We start from the raw sequence: 24,053 nt of genomic DNA on the forward strand, positions 1-24,053 counted from the left end.
ACCAAAAATTAGGTGTTGGTGGTTGCCTAATTTTGGGGGGAGGAAAACTAGGATGGTACAGAATAGTGGATGTAATGGAGACTTTTCACTGTATACACCTGTGATGCTCTGAATCATTGTTTGCAATTACTTTTCAGTACTACCCAATAGAGTTCAAAAAGTCTATTTTACCACCTCACTGATGTTGGGTTTGGTCATGAGACTTGATTTTAGAGAATGGAATTTGAGTTGAAATGATAGTGCACCAATGTCAGTCTGAAGTGTTACAAGACACTGCATGTTCTTGTTCAATCTCTTCCTCTTCTGCCATCACTGTAACAAAACTGGACCTAGGTAGGCTGCTGGTCCAAGAAAAACGAGAGACAACTGGAGCAGATCTAGGCCCCACAGGCTCAAGCTAAACCCAGTAGAATCACTCTAGATCATCAGAACACCAGAAGACCCACAGTTGCATGAGCAAGAAGTAAATATTTAATATGGTATGGCACTGATGTTGTTTAAACATAACTTAATTAGGTATAATTAAAGTAAAAAAACAGCACAAATATAAATTTTAAAATCTTATCAGTTTTACTGTATGTATACACACATGAAACTATCACTTCAATGAAGATAAATATCTATCACCCCCAAGTTTCCCTGTACCCCTTTGTAATCCATCTGTCTTTCCACCCCTGCCCCAGGCAATCAATGACATGCTTTCTTTCACTATAGATCAGTTTGAATTTTCTACAATTTTAAATAAATTGAATTGTATATACTCTCATACTTGGCTTCTTTTACTCAGAATAATGATTTTGAAACACATTCCTGTTATAGTATATATCGAAAGTCCCTTCTTTTATATTTCCAAGCAGTATTCCATTGCTTGGATATATTGCATTTTGTTTATCCACCTGTTCATGGACATTTGGGTTGTTTCTGATTTGGCGCTATTATGAATAGAGTTGCTATGAGCATTCATGTAAGTCTTTGTGTGGGCATACAGCGTCATTTATCTTAGATAAATACTTAGGAGTGGAATGATTGGGGCATGTAATGGGCATATGTTTAGCTTTTTAAGAATCTGACAAACTGTTTTCCAAAGTGTTTGGACCATTTTGCATTCTCACTAGCAACAGAATGGGTGTTCCAGTTGACCCACCTTTTGGGGAACATTTCATATGGTCAGTATTTTATAATTATAACCAATCTAAAGGGTATGCAGCAGTATCTAATTGGGGTTTAATTTGCATTTCTCTGACGATTAATAATGTAGTACATAGTCTCATATGCTTATTGGCCATCCATATAAGTTCTTTTAAGAAGTGTCTGTTCAAATATTTGTGTCTTTGGTGGGGGTGGTACTTGTCTTTTTGTTTTCTTTTTTGAGTTGTGGGAGTTGTTTGCAGATACTGTCATAGAAGTCCTTTGTTTAATATATGTGATACCGGTGCTGGGTTTGGGGTTATTTTGCTAGGAAGTATTTTTGCAGCTGCAGCTGACCTGTACAACACCCTTATGTATGTTTTCAATTACATACCATGAGAATAAATTGCCTATTCAAAATAACTAAATAAAACTTAAGTAAATAAGCCAGCAAACAAATATATTTATTGTTAATTGTTTGAAATGAAAGGAAACTATTATTTATTCAGTACCTACTAAATCTATTAATAGTTTTATTTGTTTTAACCCATTGGATTAACACAACAACTCTCTCTGGTAAGTACTATTATTACCTTTTTCAGCAATTCAGAAAACTAAGGCTAAAAAAAAGAAACCTGAGATTCAGAGTCAGATAGCCTATAAGTGGAAGGGCTGGGATTCAACCTTGAGTCTGCATGACTCTGATGTGTGTCTTTAATGGCTCATTACATTAAACTGTGCTGTTTGCATCTATGAAGTATAGTTTGTCTTTGTCTGAATACCAGGGCTAATGCCCTAATGCCAAAATGTCCAAGAAATTGACTAAAATAGAACTAAAGCTAAATTGTATTGAGTGATGGTGTTATTTTATATTATATTTCATAGCAATATTACCCAGAACATTTTATTCCAAGTTCATTGAGAGTTAATTGATCCTTTACCTGAGGTTCCAGCAACAAACTGTAAGGACCATAATTATAGGTCTCATTTCACTCTGCCTTATGGTGGAATGCCACCTTTCTTATGCCTGGCCATCTCAGAAATTGGGAGCTCCCTGATGCTGGAGACTGTGTTTATTTACCTGACTCCAAAGCACATAGCAGAGGTTGCCCCATGGCCAGCTCAAAGAACATGCCATGTTCTAGTATAAGTGATACCGTGAATGAAACAGGCTTCAGGCACGGTCTTTACCCTCAAAGAGCTCCCAGTCTAGTAAGAAAAACAGACATCAACAAATGATTGCATTGAATATATTAAATGCTACAAAAGGTATGAAAAAGAGCTGTGGGAGCCCACACAAGGGAGTAATCAATTTAATAAATGCTTGTTGAGTGAATAAATTATGTGGTTTGAAATATTTCAGTAATTCATCATATCTAGTACAGAGGTTAAGAACACAGAATGTGGAGGCAGACCACCTGGGTTTAGGAGCCAGTTCTACCATTTATTACCTATGTAATCATGGGGAAATTACTTAACTCTGTCACAGTTGTCTCATATATATAATGAGGATAATAACAAAACTTATCACATAGGTTTGAGGTGAGAATTAAATAAGTTAATACATTGAAAACATGTTATCCATTAAGTGATGATGATGATGATGATGATGATGATTACACAGCAGTAATTTTCTTAACTTTCTGTCTTGGTGCCTATAATGTCCACCACTGACATAAATAATCAAGGCTAAGAAACTGTCTCCTGCATCTGGGTTCCACCTGGGAATATAAAATTGTGTGTGTGGAGACGGAAATGTTTCCATGAGCTCCCAGGACACTTGTGTTCAGTATAGCTTGGTAGCCCAAGTACCACAACTAGCTGTTGGTTTTGGTTTTGTTTTTTGAAAAATGCTAGAATTCTTTAATAATACTGTTTATAGTCCCCAACTCCTATTTTGGGGGGGAAATTTGCCTTTTCTGGTGAGAGAAGTTTAATCAAATAGTGACTCCTGTCCAACATCATACTGGAGATCCCAGAAATGAGGCAAGGAACAGAAATAAAAAGCATTTAAATAGGAAAAAAAATGGTGAACCAGGTACACCTGGAACACAGTCTTTTATATGCAGGAAGGACTTTACCACACATGTACAAGTGAACACACATACACATACATACATACAGAACACTCCCACAACTGTTGTCTCTGGGCTTCTAGGGATGGGTTAAGGAGTCCCTCCTACATTATACTTAGTGTTTTTCTATTCTGCCAAACATATTATATACACACACCCATAAATTACTTCTAGCATCTCCATGAAGGATATGTTATTAGCTCCATTTTTCTTATGAGAAAGACCAAGACCAAGAAGTTGCCTTGCCTAAAAGCCACACAAGTTTGATCCAGGAAACACCTGGGACAAACTACATTGTGCACCTGAAACTAATGAAAAATATATATTTTTAAAAAAGTCAAATATCTGGCTCTGGTCAGATTCCCTTTCTGCTAGATCATAATCACCCTCTGGAGCCACACACGTACCAACTGCAGACAAAGGGAAAGAAAAAGGGAGAAGAAATGTGCATGTCTCTCTAATGTTAGGGATGATGACCTCCAAACCCCATTCACTTAGTACATGCCCTTCTGCTGGTCTCTTGCTGTTTCTCCCTTCATCTTAAACTTGCTCAGATTTTCTGGACTTCTGCCCCACTGGCTAAGAGTATGTTTTCCTTGGAAGTGATGGAGGGGCAGTCCTCAGGAAACAGAGAGAAAAAGGGTTGGGAGTTGCCTTGTCTAACAAAATATGTTCAAATTCAATGTGAATGCCAGGTGGAAAGAGTTTGGGGTGTACACAAAAAGTACAGAGTAACACAGAGACAGAATGGGTGCATCTGAGGACTGTGTGATCCTTCTTCTTCTGAATTCTGTGGTTGTTAACAAGAGTAACAGTTTAATTCTGATAGGGCCAAAATAATGAAAATATACCTAAGGGTTGGATGCACTAATGGCTGAACTGAGAAGACCTCGAACTGGGAACATGTGCACCTTGCTATTGCTTTGGAGCAAGAGGTTATAGGACTTGGGTTTGTAAAGAAACTATGCTTTAGAAGTAAAATAAATTTTAAAAAACGTAGGAAAGCGGATTAAATAAGGGAAAGCTAAAGAAGCACCTTTGTATATATTTCCTGGACTTAAAGGAAGAAACATGTTTTTTAAAAAGTCAGTAGCGAAAATCCAACAGCTTGAAAGAGAAAAATTCCGACACAAATTTGAACTGTTGACACGGGGCCTAGACAGAAAGTATCTTAGTCCTGTGCTGGCGAGAAAAATAACAAGAGTGAATAGGATTCAAGCATGGCTAACACTTATTAAGGGATATTACAAGTATCAATAAGTACTACTATTATCCCCATTTTACCAAATGTAAAAAAAAACAAAAACTAAGTTAAAAAAGAGAGATTAAGTTGCCCAAGATTACACACTTAGTAAGTGGTAGCATTATGATTTAACCCAAGCAGTTGGTTCCAAAGACTGTACTCCTAACCAACCACTATAGTATACGGTTCTAACCAGTATCTCAGTGCATTGTGGTTGAATGTCAGCACTGCCTCTGACAATCATTAAGCTGCTTTGATGCTTTGACAAGAATACATCTGGAAAAAGAGTGAGAATGAAGTATTTATAACTTCCCTAGATACATGGGGCTTAGAGCTAAAAAGAATGAGGGAACAAAGAAGTCTCAAACCAAATTCTTTCCTGCATCTCATACAGCCATTTCCCCTCCAAATCATTTTCATCTAGAGTTGACACCCAGACATGTTCTTTTCAAGCCTCTGCCAAATAATACCCCAAACTCTAGAGCTACTGGTGGTGAGGCAAACTCACTTCTACCCCTTTATGCCAACATTTGTCAAGAGGAAAATCCAGGTCGGGTTTGTCAATACATCAGCAGCAGAAAAGTGTATCCTTCTGAAGGAGCTGCTTGGATCAAAATGGTCTCTCTTGTTAATCAAAGGCCAAGGTCAGGCAGATACTTTCTTGTCCTTGCATAAGGGCTGGAAATACTTTCTGAGTGTGCCAATTGCTGATGAAGAGGAAACACCATGAAGAAAGCTAGGGAGTAGAGGGGGACATTTCTTTTTTTATTATCAGTTTCAGGTGTACAAAACAATGTAGTAGTTAGACATTTATACCCCTCACAAAGTGATAACCCTTTTCCCCCAATTTACTACCCCTCTGACATTGTATATAGCTGTTACAATTTCATTGACTCTATTCCCTATGTGGTACTCCCCACCCTGTGACTATATACATATTAAATTATAGTTGACATTAATTATTACTCAGCTTCAGCTTCAGGTATACAGCACAGCGGTCAGGCATCTATACCATGCATGAAGTGGACTCCCTAATACGACAAGTATCCATTGGACACCCTACAAAATCTTTGCAACATTATTGATTATATTCCACAAACCTTACTAATCATTAGAGAAATGCAAATAAAAACCACAATGAGATACCATCTCACTCTGGTCAGAATGGCTATCATCAATAAATCAACAAACAACAAGTGCTGGTGAGGATGTGGAGAAAAGAGATCCCTCATGCACTGTTGGTGGGATTGCAGATTGGTGCAGCCTCTATGGAAATCAGTATCAAGGTATTGCAAAACACTGGAAATAGAACTACCTTATGACCCAGCAATTTCACTCTTAGGTATCTATCCAGCAAAACCCAAAACACTAATTTGAAAAACATGTGCACCCCTACGTTAATTGCAGCACTATACACAATACCCAAGACATGAAAACAACAGAAATGCCCACCAGTAGACTACTGGATTAAGAAACTGTGGTACATTTATACAATGGAGTATTACTTGGCCACAAAGAAGAATGAAATCTTACCATTTGTAACAGTATGGATGGACCTAGAGAATATTATGCTAAGTGAAATAAGTCAGACGGAGAAAGAAAAATACCATATGATCTCACTTATATGTGTAATCTAAAGAAAAGAATAAATGAGCAAAAGAAACAGAAATATAGAGGAAAAACTAATGGTTGGTAATTGGAAGGGGGGTGGGGAAGAGGGAGAAGGTAAAGGGATTAGAAAGCACAAATTGGTAACCAAAAGATTGCCTCTATTGTTGATTACAGGCCGAGGTCAGGCAGATACTTTCTTGTCCTTGCATAAGGGCTAGAAATGCTTTCTGGGTGTGCCAATTGCTGATGAAGAGGAAACACCATGAAGGAAGCTAAGGGGACACTTCTTAATAATGGCACTCCAGAGACTCACAGAAAGTGCTCTCCTTTCGTTTCCCTTCCCCCTCTGCAGGCTGTCAGTTTCTTTGTGTCTTCTGCTTTGCTTTCTTTCCCTGTACCCCCAAAGAAGCCTGCGGCACATATGATCTATACATTTTTGCAATTTCTGAAGAGTATAGATAACTAGAAGCATCTCTTCCATTTTCTTAAAACTACGCTTCCAAAGGACAGTATAAACTAAAATTGTACATGTGTCCCCTCCTGTGACCTCCTTGCTGCGATGACTTTCCTTCAGGAAGAGCAATAAGCACTACAAATGCCACAAGGTAGAGCATAAAGCAGGCTGAAGGAGTCAGTTCAGCAGCAGCGAGCCTACAGTATACAATCCACTGTGGTTCCATCTCACAGAATCTGCAGCTGCCTCTCTGCAGATAGGCTGTGGGTGGGAAATTTCCTGGGATTAGCAGTACGCAGTTGTTGCCATTTCCAGAGAAGGTCTGCCGTTTTCTGTATTTGCCAGGTAAGCCAGATAGTTGACAGATAAGACAGTTTGGGTGGAAGAACTGGCCTACAGGGGTCTGTCTGTTCCTTTAAATATTCCCTTGTTAATTCTGGCTACAGACCCTATTCCAAGCATCCTTCAGAGGAGGAAATCAATCAGCCCTACAGTATTGACAGTCAGAAAACCTTCTCTGATTAAAGGCACAAGCACAATATTGAGGCAAGAGTACTTGGCTTGGTGTTACCTGCAGTGTATGTTCATGGGCTGACTGAGGAAAAGAATCATAGGTCAGGCATAGGCAGGGGTAAATAATCTTCCAGGTCCTGCCAGACTCTGAGTGACAGGAAAGCAGAGTGCTTATGAGTATGAGATTTGGAGCTGACTCCCTAGGTTTGTATTCTGACTCTCCCACTTATTAGTTTTGTGATTGTGAACAAATTACTTAACCAATCTGGGCCTCAGTTTTCTTATCTGTAAAATGGAGATGATAATAATAGCACCCACTTGATAGAGCTATTGTGTGGATTAAGTGGGTTAATACATATAAGTGCTTAGAAAACATCATACATAGCAACACTCAATCCACATTAACCTTTATGTATCAAGAAGCCTACCTTCTAGGCCAGATCCTGCTGCTGACTGGCTACGTGATCTTGGATATATCATGTTCATTTCCTTTGGGTCATAGTTTATCCATAAAAGGAAGGGAACTAGACTACCTAGGTTTTGTGATTTCTAAAAAGCCCCTTTCACTCTGACATCCCATGGTATTAAAAGCTCAAGAAATGGAGAATATGAAAGCCCATCCTCACTGGATTCTTCATGAGAGTCATGCCCTGGAGGAAGTCTGCTTCCCAGAGAAGACAGAACTATAGAGCAAGAAAAGTTGCACAGGGATCTGAAGAGTTCAAGGCCATTTCTCCAGAAGTCTGGCCTTTTACTGTAGCAGTTCATTACTCACTCCCATTGTCTTCATTGACAAGGAGCACTTGATTTCCCAGAGCAGTTTCCAGAGGAAAATGGAACATGAAACACAGAGACAGCCTTATCAGGGCCCTGAGTCCTGGCTTGACCAGCCTGATTGATGGATGTGGTAAGTGGGGGAGGATAAAAAATGATTAAGGAGAAGGGAAGAAATACAGTTTGTATGGTGTGATTTACAGGAGGGATTTGATGAAAATAGCCCCAGAGTTCAGAACATTTGCAGTCAACTATAAATCAAAAAAGACCCAAACAAGACTTGTAAGTTTTGCATTGTAACAACGAAAAATAAAAGTAGAATTTTAGAGATCAGAGCATTGGGAAGGGTATGTTTACTTGCCTGGCAGTTCCCTGCTGGTTAGGGGTAGAGGTAAGGCAAAGAGGCAATGGTGGACTGTTCAGCTGGAACTCGACTATTGAGTACTTTCTGACTGAGACTGAATAGATAGGTCAGAGGAGAAGGCTCCAGTTTCTCTGGTGAGTGCAGGGAACAAAATCCTCATAGATGCATGCTAAGGAGCTAACAATCAGTCACTTGGCCTAGAGTAACCACCTGTGGCAAGAAAAGTGAATTATCTTGTGACAAAAATTGTCTAACACAGTAATGGAGTTTGTAGCTCGGTACATAGCTGCCCAGAATAAACACTATAAATCCTCACTTCCCTCCTATGTATATGACCATGTTCTGACTAATTGGATGCAAATAAAAATGGTGGGTTAAAGTTGTTCCAGGTTATAATGTAAAGAATAGGAGTGTGCTTTTCAATTGCCTACTTTCCCTCTTTCTTGTACTTGAAATATATATGTGGTGGTGGACCATGTGGATACGACAATACCCTAGACATAGTGGAGCAGTAAGAGAGAAGGAGCCTGGGTCCCTCAATGAGCTTATAGAGCAAAGCTCTGGACTGCTTGCCTCCAGACATCTCTACTACCCTCTTATTTTAAGCCACAATTATATAGGCTTCTTTGTTTAGAGCAAACTGTAACCTACTATTCTTTCCTTTGCTAATATACTGATAACACAACTAAAGAATTCTATATACAACCTCTGGGTCTTGCCTTGTCTTTGAGCAGATACTTCTGGATCAAGACTTCCTGCTGACAGAACTTCTTTTTAATTGAGGTAATACTGGTTAATAACACATAAGTTTCAGGTGTACAACATTATCATTCAATATCTGTATGCATTATAGCATGCTCACCACCAAATTGTGGTTTAAAAGTCCCTCAGATGAGGCTTCAAAATCTCCTGATATATATGGATACTTTTACATTTGTAAAAGTCCATTGAAATGTGCTTTTCATTCTATGTAAATACTAGCTCAATAAAGTTGATAAAACTGGTAGATCCCAAACGACTCCTTTTCTTGGTTGGTCCTTTTCTTGGTAATTCTAACAAAAGCCAAGGCCAATCTTGTCAGCAACACTGCCCTTCCCCTGTGCTTTTCTGAGATTCTCATTAGGAAGAGCAGGCAGCATTCCCCACTTCACCACAATTAAGAATTTCAGTAACTTTTTCTCACCTCCTGGAGATCTCCAGGCTTTGGAGAAGTACTTTACATTTTTCTCCTTCTAAATATCAAATGCTAAGTATGAAGCTTTTCCATTTTCAATGATAGGGAATCCCCCATCTAGTGCTACCTTGTCTTGCAGAAATCTCATTTGATGGTTTTTCATCTATAGTCATGAACTCACCAGGAGGCTAGGAAGATTACACTTGAATCTTTTCTCTCACCTTTCTCTCCTTGTGACCACTGAAATAATACATTCTTGCTGGAGAAGAAACCAAAACTACAAAACGGAGGATACCCAGAATGCTCAGGAAAATAACTTTGGTCTAACTTACCCAGGTAAAGATGACCTGGAATCAGAGGCAAAGATAAAATCATGTCCCCATCACTTAATTCCATCATAGTTGATCAGTTCATGTTTTGGCCATAGGTAAAGCCATTTGTCTTGGAAATGACCAGATAGAAAAAAATAGGGACCCAAATGGAACAATAAGAATTTTGAATGAATAAGGACACAGTCAGGTGAGTTCTGTCAATTTCAAATTAGCGTGTGTGTTGTGCCATTATCCCTCAAAAGTATTTATCAGAACATAACAATAACCATATCTTATATTTAGACATTTTAAAGAAACTCTTTGTTTTTACTATCTTATTTGATTGTCTTAATAAACATATGAGGGAAAGAAAACAGAAATTATCACCATCTCCATTTTACAGATGAAAGAACCAAGCCCAAAGAGGATGAAACTTGCCTTAGGATACATAGTGAGTAAATGGCAGAACAAAGACTAGAATCCAGTCCTGGTTGTCCACTTCAGCTTCCTTCCAGTGACTAGACTATACTCAAAGGAATTAAAGAGGAAGAGGAGAGGGGAAAATCTTATAATCACTAAATATGTTAAGTGCCTTTCATGTGTAGTTTATTTTCAGTTTCACAATGCCTCTGAAATATACATATTATCATTTCTATTTTATAGACAAAAAAAAATTGAAGCTTCAGAGAGATAAAAAAACTTATCCAAGGTTACACAGCTATTAATTGGTAGCATCAGGATTCTAACCAAGAATTACTGACTCGAAAGTCAATGGTCTTTCCACTGTATGAAAATGCAAGTTTAAGACTCTACTAGATCCTGTTTAAAGAAAACATATACAGATTACATCCCTGCCCTCTGCGAGCTTACCGCCCTACGCGGTTAGCAGTGATGGAGACAAATAGAGAAAAAAAATCTATATGTCAAAATCAAAACATAAGGGTAATGTTGACCTGAATAGTGAGGTGATACCAGTTACTCATTCACATTTTTGTAACCCCTTTCCCCCAATCTACTACCCCTAGTGGTCTCCCTAATAAGACAAGTGTCCATCAGATACCCTACAAAATCTTTACAACATTATTTATTATATTCTCCAAACTGCCTTTCTCGTATCCCTGTGACAATCTTGTGTTTACCAATTGTGTTTTCTAATCCCCTCACCTTCTCCCTCATCATCACCCCCCTCCCTTTTAACAACCCTCAGTTTTTTCTCTATATCTCTGAGACTGTTTCTGATTAGTTTGTTCATTTATTCTATTCTTTAGATTCCACATATAAATGAGATCATATGGTATTTGTCTTTCTCCCTCTGACTTATTTCACTTAGCATAATGGTCCATCCATATTGTTGCAAATGGTAAGATTTCATTCTTCTTTATGGCTGAGTAATACTCCATTGTAGAAATGTACCAGAGTTTCTTGATCCAGTCATCTACCTATGGACATTTCTGTTGTTTCCATGTCTTGGCTATTTTGAATAGCACTGCAATAAACATAGGGGTGCATAAATCTTTCCAAATTAGTGTTTTGGATTTCTCTGGATAGATACCTAAGAGTGGAATTGCTGGGTCATAAGGTAGTTCCATTTCTGATTTTCTGAGATACCTCCATACTGACTTCCATAGAGGCTGCACCAATCTGTAATCCCAACAACAGTGCATGAGGGATTCCTTTTCTCCACAGCCTCACCAGCACTTGTTGTTTGTTGATTTATTGATGATAGCCATTCTGACTGGAGTGAGATGGTATCTCATTGTGGTTTTTATTTGCATTTCTCTAATGATTAGTGAGTTTGAGCATTTTTTCATATATCTGTTTGTTCACACCATATACAAGAATAAATTCAAAATGAATTAAAGACTTAAATGTAAGATCTGAAACCATAAAACTCCTAGGAGAAAATATATGAAGTAATTTTGCAAGTGTTATCATTAGTAATATTTTTACTGATATATCCCCTCAGGCAAGGGAAGTAAAAGAAAAAATAAACACATGGGATTAAAACAAACTAAAGAGTTTTTTGTTTTTTTTCGCAACAAAGGAAACCATCAATAAAACAAAAAGGCATCCTACTGAATGGGAGAAGATATTTGTCAATGATACATCTGATAAGGGGTTAATATCCAAAATTTATTTTTAAAAAAACTCATTAAACTCAACACCAAAAAAACAAACAACCCAATTAGAAATGGGCAGAGGATTCATTCACATTTAGCCTATTATATGCCATATCCTGGGCTACATGCTGAGGGTAGAGGGCAGAAATAGGGATGAACAAGATAAACCAGGCTTTAGGAGCTAACACTGACAGAAAAAGATATAAGACATATCCCCAAATCACGAATATTCAGAGAACCTGAGATGTTCTACATATGAAGGTGCTACCAACAATGCCCTAGAGAAGAGGTGTGAGAGAGCCACTGAAAGGCAGGGTGATTAGAAGAACTTCATTGAGGAAGTAGCATTTCAGTTAGATGTCAAAGATCTGGTGGAATGTGACTAGCAGGAAAGGAGTGGGTCTTCCAGGTGGGAAAGTACCCTGAGGACAATGACAGATAGAAAGATTCCCCAAGGGCAAAGTTGAGCATGGAGAAGATTGTTGGTCAGGGCACAAGGACAAATGCTGTTAGGTTGGAATATTTGAGCTACATTGTGTAACCCTCATATCAGAGCTGTGAGAGCAGTAATCAGGATCAAGGAAAGGCCGCAAGTGGACAATTCATACTAAAACACTTCGTCTTTTGGATGGTTTGGGGCTTGAACACCGGGCATCAACATCAGGCAGAAACCATCTTTATTGAACTAGTTGAGACATGTGCTGTCTCAGGTTTCAAGAATCTCACTCAGACGCATGAACAACAACAAACAGATATTAGTTCTAAATAAAGCAAATGAAAGTTGGAAATTGAAAAGACCTAGTAGAGAAAATTCAAACTCACTCTGCCATGTCCACGTTAATTTTTCAGAACACTGAACAAGCAGGCTATGGCTCACCAACAGCAACCAAATTACATGTGCAGCCATTTTGCAAAGATCCAGAAGGGTGGGTTCAGTACATGAGTTTAAAGGAATGATCTTGTTCCCTGTTTATTGGTTTAACTCTGAGACTCGCTAAGAAGTAGTGGGCCTTTCACAAGCAACTTCAGCTTCATCTGTTTGCAGGTTTGAAATCCTCCTCCCACTTCAAAGGAAGCAGTAACAGTGTAATGGTTCCCTCTTTAATTAGATATCCAACCCCTACTTTGGCTTCTATGTTGCCCTGATTCCAGGAAAGACTGGACTGAAGAGTTAGGGATCTACTTCAAGTCTACCTGAGATAAGTCACTGAGTTGGTTTTACATTCTATAGTTTAAGTATAGAATCACAGTAAGTTGCAAAGATGGTACAGTTTTATTTTTCATTCAATTTTCCCTCAATGGTTACATCTTACTTAACTATAGTACAATATCCAAATCAGGAAATTAACATTGGTACATGTCCAGATCATATAACCACTGCAATTAAGATACAAATTTATCACCACAAAGATCTCCTTTATAGTCATATCCACTGACTTCTCCCAACTCCACCATCCCTAACCCCTGGCAACCATTAATCTGTTCTCCACCTCTACAATGTTTCTTTTACATTTTGAGAATCTTATATAAATACAATCATACAGTATGTGACCTTTGGGATTGCCTTTTTACACTCAGCATAATTCTCTGGAAATTCATCCAAGTTGTATGCATCAATAGTTGGTTCCTCATTTTTGCTGAGTGGTATTCTTTGGTATAGATATACCACAATATCTTTAACATTTGGGCTATTTTTAGGTTGGGTATATTATTTATATTATTATTATTATTATTATTATTAATGAAGTTTTTATGAATATGTAAATAAAGGTTTTTTTAGTAAACTGAGCTTTCATTTCTATGGAATAAATGCCCAAGAGTGCACTTACTGTGTTATACGAAATTGTATTTTCAGTTTTTTTAAAAATTGCCAAACTATTTTCCAGAGAGTCCTGTACCATTGTGCATTCCCACCATCAATGTATGAGTGATCTAGTTTCTCTACATCCTCGCCAGCATTTTATATTGTTACTATACTTTATTTTAGCTGTTCTAGTAGCTGTATCACGGTCTTAGCATTTCCCTAATGGCTAATGATGTTGAATATCTTTTCATGCTCTTAGTTACTGTTTATATAACCTTGCCAGTGAAATGTCTCTTCATTATGTCTGTTCTTAATGAAATCATTTGTTGATTTCCTTAAGTGGTTGCAAGCTTCATTAATGACATTTAGCATTACAAAGGTCAGTATGCGTTTTGTTTATTTGTTTGTATATTTTGGTGAGCACCAATACAGTTGAACCTTGCTAGGTTCATGTGCCATTTTGATAAGCTAATACCTCCTGTCAAAACAATAGACTGCACACAAACACGTCAAGGCAGGGCAGGCTCACATTTCCCATATTGAGGACTGACATTAGTTGGTTCTGGGATCTTAATGATGACATACTCATAACAAGCCCTTACATTTGGATAGCTCATGACAGCTTACAAAGCATATTGTGCTTTGTTGATCATTAAATCATCTATTAACTTGAAGGTGCTTTAGTGAAGTGGGCCTTGCTTCTCTTGTCCTTTCGTACTGGGAGAGGCCTAGAACAGATAGAAACTGACCTGGATTACTCCGGTTTGAACTCAGATCACGTAGGACTTTAATCGTTGAACAAACGAACCATTAATAGCAGTTGCATCATTGGGATGTCCTGATCCAACATCGAGGTCGTAAAATACCTTCCTGGCCCTAGTCTTTCCACTATCATTTTATATATTCAGCAAGCTCAAGCAGTTACAATGTGCCAACTTTTTAGAGCTGAGGAAACTGAGGCCCAGAGAAAAAAATGAACTGTCCAAAGTGATAGAGCTAAAAATTATAGAAGAAAAATTTTGAGCTCAGTTGTTCTACATTTCATGCCATTCCTCCATTACATGCTGACACCTATGTTTTATGAGTGAAAAAACATAAGGAAGAAATGAGAAAATATTCAGAGAGGAGGTCCACAAAAAAGATGAGAGACCAGAGTTTGGCACACTCTTCCTGGAGTTACCAAGGAAGAGTTTTCTTCAGGAATACTCAGATAGGGAAGAGTCACAAGGGCACTAGTTTCCTGTAAGTGCTTGCCATGACGTGCCTTGACCATTGTTGCTGCAAAAAGAGGAAAAACAGACAGGAAACCAACCCACCCTACACTGTCTCTATGGAATCTTGGCCAACATAGGTCTACTACCTCTCTACAGCAAAGGCAGATGGACATTTCTTAAACAGAAAAGAAAAGAAAAAAACACTACCACTGTGATAAGGGAGGCTCTTTTCTCCCTCTGCAGTTTCTAATTAATTTCTACTTTTCAGGTACACTGGGGAATATAGGCAGGAACAGTGATTGTAAGAAAGGAGAAGGTGTAGGAAGAGAAAAGTCTAGATTTAAAAATCTTGGAAAAAGAAGATATGCAAACAGCCAATGTATACATGAAAAAATTCTCAACCTCACTAATCATAAGAAAATTCAAATCAAAATCACAGTGAGATATCACCTATTGCCTGTGAGAATGGCTATCATCAAAAAGAAAAGAGATTGGGCTGGACCCGTGGCTCAGATGGTTGGAGCGCCATGCTCCTAATGCCAAGGTCGCCAGTTTGATTCCCACATGGGACAGTGAGCTGCATCCTCTACAGCTAACATGGTGAACAACAGCTCTCCCTGGAGCTAGGCTGCGGTGAGCAGTCAAAAGTCGGCATAAGCTGCCACGGGCTACTGTGTTCTGCCAGGAGCTGCCAGTGGAGCTGCTGTGAGTGGCCGACCGTAGGCCCATGAGGGGGAGCACAAGGCTCATAATACCAGCATGGGTCAGGGAACTGTGTCCTATATAACTAGACTGAGAAACAACGGCTTGAACAGGAGTGGGGGGGGGAGCAGAAAAAGGGGGTAAAGAAAAGAAAACAGATAAATGGGGATAAAGATGTGGAGAAAATAATATCTTTGGTGGAATTATAAATTGGTATAGTCACTGTGGAAAACAGTATGGAGGTTCATCAAAAAATTAAAAATAGAATTACCATATAATCCAGAAATTCCACTTCTGGAATTATGTCTAAAGAAAGTTAAAACACCATTTTTAAGAAATATTTGTATCCCACATTCATAGCATTTTTATTTACAATAGCCAAGATATGGAAACAACCTAAGTGTCCATTGACAGATGAATGGATAAAGAAGATGTGATAGACATATATATATATATATATATATACATATATTTGCAATGGAATATTCAGTCAGAATAAGAAGGAAATCCTGCTCCTCTCTCGGGTCCTCGCTTCCAAGATGACCAAGAAAAGAAGAAACAATGGTCGTGCCAAAAAGGGCCGTGGCCATGTGCAGCCTATTCCTTGCACCAACTGTGCCCGATGCGTGCCCAAGGACAAGGCCATTAAGAAGTTCGTCATTCGAAACATAGTAGAGGCCGCAGCCATTAGGGACATTTCCGAAGCGAGTGTCTTCGACGCCTATGTGCTTCCCAAGCTGTATGTGAAACTACATTACTGTGTGAGCTGTGCCATTCACAGTAAGGTAGTCAGGAATCGTTCTCGTGAAGCCCGAAAGGACTGAACACCCCCACCTCGATTTAGACCTGCGGGTGCTGCCCCACGACCTCCACCAAAGCCCATGTAAGGAGCTAAGTGCTTAAGGACTGAAGAAATATTCTTGGGGGAAAAATAAAATGGAAATTATACTTTAAAAAAAAAACAGAAGGAAATCCTGCCATTTGTAACAACATAAATGGACCTTGAAGGCATTATATTAAGTGAAGTAATTCAGACAAAGAAATACAAATACTTTATGGTCGCATTTAATATGTGGACTCTAAAACAAAACAAAACCTCATAAAAAGAGATCACAGTTGTGGTTACCAGAGGAGGGGTGCATGTGTGTATGTGGGGGGTGGAAATTGGATGAAGATGATCAAAAGTGCAAACTTCCAATTATAACATAAATAAGTACTAGAGATGTAATTTACAACATGACGACTATAGTTAACACTTCGAGAGTAAATCCTAAGAATTCTCATTACAATGAAAAACAAATTTTTCTTCTTTTTCTTTGTTGTTTGTGTCTATATGAGATGCATAAATTTATTGTGGTAATCATTACACAATATAAGTCCAGTCGCTATGCTATATACTTTATGTCACTGCTGTATGTCAATTACATCTCAATAAAACTGGGGGGGAAAAACAAAACAAAAACAAACACACACCCAAAAATCATGGAAAAAATGTTGGTGTTGATATCAAAATCGTTTTTAACATAATAGCAGTCATTTATTGAAGAAATGTTATAAATTCCTTATATGTATATATAACTTAATCCTTACCTGAACCCTATATATTATTATTCTTTTAAAATTTGTGTTAAATTTACTGGGGTGATGTTGGTTAGCAAAATTACATAGGTTTCAAGCATACAATTCTATAATACACTATCTATACATTGCATTGTGTGTTGACCAAATAGAATCAGTTCTCCTTCCATAACCATATATTTGACACACTTTACTCTCTTCTACCACTTCCTCTTCCACCTTTTCGTCTCATAATCACTAAACTCATTGTCTGTGTCTATGAGTTTGTGTTTGTTTATCTTGTTCATTTCTTGCTTTCAGTTTTATATCCCATATATGAGTGATGTCATATGCTTCTTGACTTTTTCTGTCTAATTTATTTCACTTAGCATGATAATCTCAAAATCCATCCATGTTATCTCAAAAGGCAGTATTTCATCTTTTCTTATTGTTGAGTAATATTCGTTTGTATATATGTACCACATCTTCTTTATCCAATCATCTATGGAAGGACACTTTGGTTATTTCCACATCTTGGCTACCATGAATACTGCAGCAATGAACAGAGGAGTACATATATCTTTACAAATAAATGTTTTCAGGTTTTCCAGTAGATACCCCAAAGAGGGATTGCTGAGACGTACGGTAATTCTATTCTTATTTTGGGGGGGAACCTCCATACTGTTTTCTATAGTAGCTTTACCAATTTACATTTTCACCAGCAGTGTCTGAGGGTTGCTTTTTCTCCGTAACCTTTCCAACACTTGTTATTACTTGTCTTGTTGATCATAGCCATTCTAACAGGAGTGAGGTGGTATCTCATTGTGGTTTTGATTTGTATTTCCCTAATTGCTAAAGAAGTTGAGCATCTTTTCATATATCTGTTGGCCACTTGTATGTCTTCTGTCTTCTCGGAGAACTGTCCTCTGCCCATTTTTTAATTGGATTGTTTGTTGTTGTTGTTGTTGTTGTTGAGTTCTTTGTATATTTTGGATATTAGCCCCTTATCAGAGGTGTTGTTTGCAAATATCTTTTCCCATTTGGTTGGTTGCCTCTTTATTTTATTGATAGTTTCTTTTGCTGTGCAGAAGCTTTTTAGTTTGTTATAGTCCCATTATTTATTTTTGCTTTTACTCCCCTTGCCTTTGAGGTCAAATTCATAAAATCTTCTCTGAACCCAAGGTTCATTAGATTAGTACCTATGATTTCTTTTATGCAACTTATTGTTTCTGGACTCATATTTAGGTCTTTGATCCATCTGAGTTAATTTTGGTATACAGGGATAGACAGCAATCTAGTTTCACTATTTTCTATGTAGCTTTCCAATTTACCCAGCACCATTTATTGAAGAGGGCTTCTTTTCTCCATTGTACATTTTTCACTACTTTGTCAAAAACTACATACACATATATACATGGATTTCTTTCTGGGTTTTCAATTCTATTCCATTAGTATGGTTTTTCAGCCAATACCATGCTGTTTTGATGACTGACATGTCGTAGTATAATTTCATGTCAGGAAGTGTGATACCTACAGCCTGCACTTTTCCCTGAGGATTGCTTTGGATTTGGGGACTCTTTTATGATTGCATACAAATCTAATGATTTTTTTGTTTTATTTCATTTAAAAATGCCATTGGTATTTTGATGGTGATTGCATTAAATCTGTATGTTGCTTTCGGTAATATGGCCATTTTAGCTATATTGAGTCTTCCAATCCATGAACAGGAAATATTTTTCAATTTCTTTATGTCTTCTTCAATTTCTTATAATAATGTATTATACTTTTCAATGCATAGGTACTTCATAACCTTTGTTAATTTTATTCCTAGGTATTTTATTCTTTTTATTCCAAAAGAAATTGTTTTTTTCAGGAAGGTTAGATATTTCTAAGAACTTCTCCATTGCTACAAGGTTATTAAATTTGTGGCAATATAGTTCTTCATGGTGTTCCTCTATGATCATTTGTATTTTGTGTTATCCATCATACCTTCTCCTCTGTCATTTCTGATTTTTCTATTTGTGTTTTTTTCTCTTTTTTCCTGAGTGAGTTTAGCAGGGTGGTTGTCAATTTTATTAATCATTTCCAAGAACCAACTCTTTATAGCATTACTTTTTTCTACTTTCTTTTTGTTCTCTATTTCACCTAATGCTGCTATAAATTTTACTGTTTCCTTCCTTCTGCTGGTTTTGGGATTCATATGTTCTTCATTTCTAGTTCTTTACGATGTAACGTTTACACCTGTAATGTTTACACCTGTAATGTTTACATCTTAAAGAACTAGAAAAAGAACAAATGAAACCAAAGGTCAGAAGAAGAGAGAAAATAACAAAAATCAGAGCAGAACTAAATGAAATAGAGAACAAAAAGAAACACGAAAATTAATGTGACAAAGAGCTGGTTCTTTGAAAAGATCAACAAAATTGACAAACCCTTGGCTAGGCTCACTAAGATAAAAAGAGAGAAGACACTAATAAACAAAATCAGAAATGAAAAGGGGGAAGTTACATGGATGCCACAGAAATACAAAGGATCATCCAAGAATACTATGAAGGACTGTATGCCACCAAATTCAATAACCTAGAAGAAATAGATAAGTTCTTAGAAACATGTAACCTTCCAAGGCTGAACCATGAAGGACTGGAAAATCTAAACAAACAAATCACCAGTAATGAAATTGAATCAGTCATCCAAAAACTTCCAAAAAGCAAAAGTCCTAGAACACATGGCTTCACTAGTGAATTCTACTAAACCTTCAAAGAGGATCTAATACCAATCCTGCTCAAACTCTTCCAAAAAAAATTGAACACGAGACAGTACTCCCTAACTCATTTCATGAGGCCAACATTGCCCTGATACCAAAACCTGGTAAGGATAACACAAAAATATAAACCTACAGACCAATAGCTCTGATGAATACAGATGCAAAAAACCTAAACAAAACTCTAGCAAATCGTATAAAACAATGCATTAAAAACATTATTCATCACAACCAAGTGAAGCTCATCCCAGGGGCACAAGCATGGTTCAACATCCGCAAATCCATCAATGTGATACATCACATAAACAAAATAAAGGACAAAAATCATATGACTATATCAATTGATGCAGAAAAAGCATTTGAGAACGTACAACATCTATTTGTGATTAAAACACTTAATAAAATAGGTAGATGAGGAAAATACCTTAACATGATACAGGCTATATATGTCAAAAACTCAGCTAATCTCATAATTAATGGTGAAACACTGAAGCCCTTTACTCTACGTTCAGGAACACGACAGGGCTGTCCCCTATCACCTATGCTTTTCAACATAGTGTTGGAAGTCCCTGCCAGAGCAATCAGGCAAGAGAAAGAAATAAAAGGCATCCAAATTGGGAATGAAGAAGTTAAATTGTCACTCTGCAGATGACATGATGCTGTATATAGAAAACCCTAAAGACTCACCATAAAGCTATTAGGAACAATCAACGAATTCAGTAATGTGGCTGGCTACAAAATCAATGTACAAAACTCTATTGCATTCCTATATACTACCAATGAATTCTCAGAAAAAGAAATTTAAAAAATTCCTTTTGCAATTGCAGCAATAGGAATAAAATACCTAGGTATAAACATAACTAAGGATGTGAAACACCTATATACTGAAAACTATAAGACATTTAAAAAAAAATTGAAGAAGACACAAAGAAATGGAAAACAATACGTGCTCATGGATTAGAAGAATCAACATAGTTAAAATGGCCATATTACTCAAAGCAATATACAGATATAATGCAATCCCCATCAAAATCACAATGGCATTTCTTAAACAAATAAAACAAAAAATCATCAGATTTGTTTGGAACAACAAAAGACCCCGAATAGCCAAAGCAATCTGAAGAAAAAAAAAACAATGCTGGAGGTATCACACTCCCTGACTTTATCCTGTACTACAGGGCAACAATAATCAAAACAGCATGGTATTTGCAGAAAAACAGACACATAGATCAATGTAATAGAATTGAGAACTCAGAAACAATACTACATAAATATTGACAGTTAATTTTTGACAAAGAAGCAGAAAACATACAATGGAGAAAAGACAGCCTCTTCAATAAATGGTGCTGGCAGAATTGGAAAGCCAAGTGCAAAAGAATGAAACTGGACTGCTATCTGTCACCATGTATCAAAATTACTTCAAAATGAATCAAAGACTTAAGCATAAAACCTGACACAATAAACTGCAGAGAAGAAAACATAGGTAGTAAATTTATGAAACTTGGGCTCAAAGAGAATTTTATGAATTTGACTCCAAAGGCAATGGAAGTAAAAGCTAAAATAAACAAATGGGACTATATGAAACTTAAAAGTTTCTGCACAGCAAAAGAAACCATCGACAAAATAAAGAGGCAACCGACTGAATGGGAGAAGATTTTTGCAAACAGTGCCTCCGATAAGGGGCTAATATCCAAAATATACAAGGAACTCATGAAACTCAACAACAAAAAAACAAACAACCCAATTGAAAAATGGGCAGAGGACCTGAAGAGACATTTCTCTAAAGAGGACTTACAAATGGCAAATAGACATATGAAAAAATGCTCAACATCACTAATCATCAGAGAAATGCAAATAAAAACCACAATGAGATATCACCTCACCCCAGTCAGAATGGCTATCATCAACAAGACAAATAGCAACAAGTGTTGGAGAGGCTGTGGAGAAAAAGGAACCCTCATACACTGTTGGTGGGAATGCAGACTGGTGCAGCTGCTATGGAAGGCAGTGTGGTGGTTCCTCAAAAAATTACGAATAGAATTACCATATGACCCAGCAATCCCTCTCCTGGGTATCTACCCAAAGAATCTGAAATCATTTATACATAAAGACACGTGTGCTCCAATGTTCATTGCAGCTTTGTTTACGGTGGCCAAGACATGGAAACAATCTTTAAGTTTATTTTCTGGATATTTTTCATTTTCTTTCTGAGCTGCCTGGTTACCTTGGTCATTCATAGTAATTGATGGATTATCTCTCTTCCTAGGCATTTATGGGAATGACTTATGCAGCAGGTCGATACAAAGAGGTCTTTTGTTTTCGAGTAGGCAATGCTTTAGCATTTTATTTTCTCTTGCCCTGTTCCAGCACATGATGGAAGATTTCCTGGGGGGTGGAGGGGTGTCTCCTCTGTGACCAAGTCACCTTGGTCTCCGGGCACTCCCCATGGGAGGATGTTGTCAACAATGGGCTTCTGAGCCCCTGAAATCCCAGTGCTAGCCCTGTAGCCAGATGCAGAGCTGTGTACCTCAACAGCTCTGGGTGCCCCTGCTGGGATCAGCTGTGAAAGGTGAGGGCAGGATGGGCTGGGAGAGGCCACTAGTGTGTTTGTGTCTTTGTTTTCCTCCGAGTAATGGGGACTGCCAGACCACACTGCCTCACCCTTATATCTGCTCCCTTGTCACTAGAATTAGCTGTAGTGTGCTTCTGCTGCTCAAGAACTGTTTCTCCAGTTCTCAGGGCTGTAGATATTCTGCTCTGTAACCTGACACTGCTACAGTTTCTTCTGGGGACCATTTCTAGCAATGGAGGGTGCGGGGGAGGTGAGTTCTGGGAGGGAGGGGGAAGGTGGCCAAGCTCCATGGCTTGCAGTGAGGGCTGTTTGACCCTTTCGTATTTGGTCTTTGCCCCAAGGTTTCTGCCCCAATTGCTGGCTTCAGCCATATTATATACTGATAACTCCTGCAGGAATCCTCAGGGCCACAAAGACTGCATCTGAAATCTCAATCCTCCCCTCTCTCAAGACTGCAGTGAGCTCCACCTGGGTCCACAGCTCTGGTGTTTGCACTTCTCCCTTCCCTTCTCCCCCCTTTACCCGATTTCGCCCACCTTCAGATGTTTCGATGCATGGATCTCTCAGACGTGTTGTGTGTCATGCAGGGAATCCTTTGTTGAGCTATAGCTGTTTAATTTATTGTAACTTCAAGGGGAGAAATCAAGGGGGACCCCTTACACTGACATGTTTGTGACATCACTCCATTCAAAATCTTGTTTTAATCATGAATGTGTTTACTCTTTCAAATTTATGTTTTCCTATTTTCTACCTCAAGTGATGTTTTCATTATTGGGGAAGCCAATCTTGGTGACAGCATTTTTGTTTTGTTTTGTTTTAATCAGTGCAATCTAACCCTACTTTCTTAAAAACTGAGGGTGAAAATGTGGAAGAGTGCACAGAGCCTACCCAGTTTATTTTCCCTCATATTTCAGATGAAGAGACTGATGCCTAAAAAGAAAAGATATTTCCTTCAACAGAGACAATGAGTAGGTTTAACTGAACACTTTGGTGCCCTGCACCTTAGGCCTATGCATGCCCTTCCCCACACTATTGAAAATTACAACTCAGGTACTGCCTACCAATACTCCTAATTTTTCTGCTTTATTTTTCTCTGTAGCACTTTTCTCCTAACATATCCATTAATTTATGTATCCAGTGATTGCCTATCTCCCCCTGCTAAAATGGTAGGTCAATGAGGAAAGAGATTTTACTGTTCACTGCCATAACCCCAGGACCTGGAACAATTCCTAGAACATTCTGGACACTAAATACATATTTTTATAATAAAAAATATGATTTTTTCTTCATCAAATCACTCAGGGCTTAATAGCATGAAATATCTGAAGCCCTTTGTTTACTTTCTCTTACAAGATAAGATCTAGTTAGGCCTTTGTTACTTCACATGAGGCCAGAAGATTCTAGTTAAACAATCATTGGGGCTCTAAAATAGTCTGTGGGTTGAAGAAAAGAGAACCCATCACTGCCCAAATCCAGGAAACAAACACCAACTTACCTGTCTCCAACCCTCTTGACTCAGCACCTGCTATACTAGTTTGGATTCTAATAGCTGAAGCAATTATCCTTGCAACGAGAGATACCCAGAAGTTCTAAGACTGAGGCATGTCTCTTTCTCTTTCTTCTTGCTCTCTTCCAAAGCTCACTAATTTTAAAATACAGTCAACTCCTCTTCATAG

The 24,053-nt window shown here is 37.9% G+C and overlaps 2 protein-coding genes across 3 annotated transcripts in view; one reads left to right on the top strand and one right to left on the bottom strand.

Annotated features, from left to right (window-relative positions):
- Positions 1-24,053, bottom strand: part of LOC308494672 (vascular endothelial growth factor receptor kdr-like) — a 334,242-nt gene that overhangs the window by 260,528 nt on the left and 49,661 nt on the right. The window lies entirely within an intron of this gene.
- LOC308494648 (small ribosomal subunit protein eS26-like) lies at positions 16,024-16,402 on the top strand. Its single transcript, XM_081042510.1, has one exon. It carries the CDS (start codon positions 16,027-16,029, stop codon positions 16,309-16,311), a length of 285 nt encoding a protein of 94 aa, XP_080898636.1. The 5' UTR covers positions 16,024-16,026; the 3' UTR covers positions 16,312-16,402.

Source organism: Rhinolophus hipposideros (assembly GCF_964194185.1).
Source record: "Rhinolophus hipposideros genome assembly, chromosome: X".
In the NCBI taxonomy this organism is placed as follows: domain Eukaryota; kingdom Metazoa; phylum Chordata; class Mammalia; order Chiroptera; family Rhinolophidae; genus Rhinolophus; species Rhinolophus hipposideros.

What these genes read in the sequence shown, in the direction of transcription:
- LOC308494648 (XM_081042510.1), top strand. Translation starts at nt 16,027, where the DNA reads ATGACCAAGAAAAGAAGAAACAATGGTCGTGCCAAAAAGGGCCGTGGC.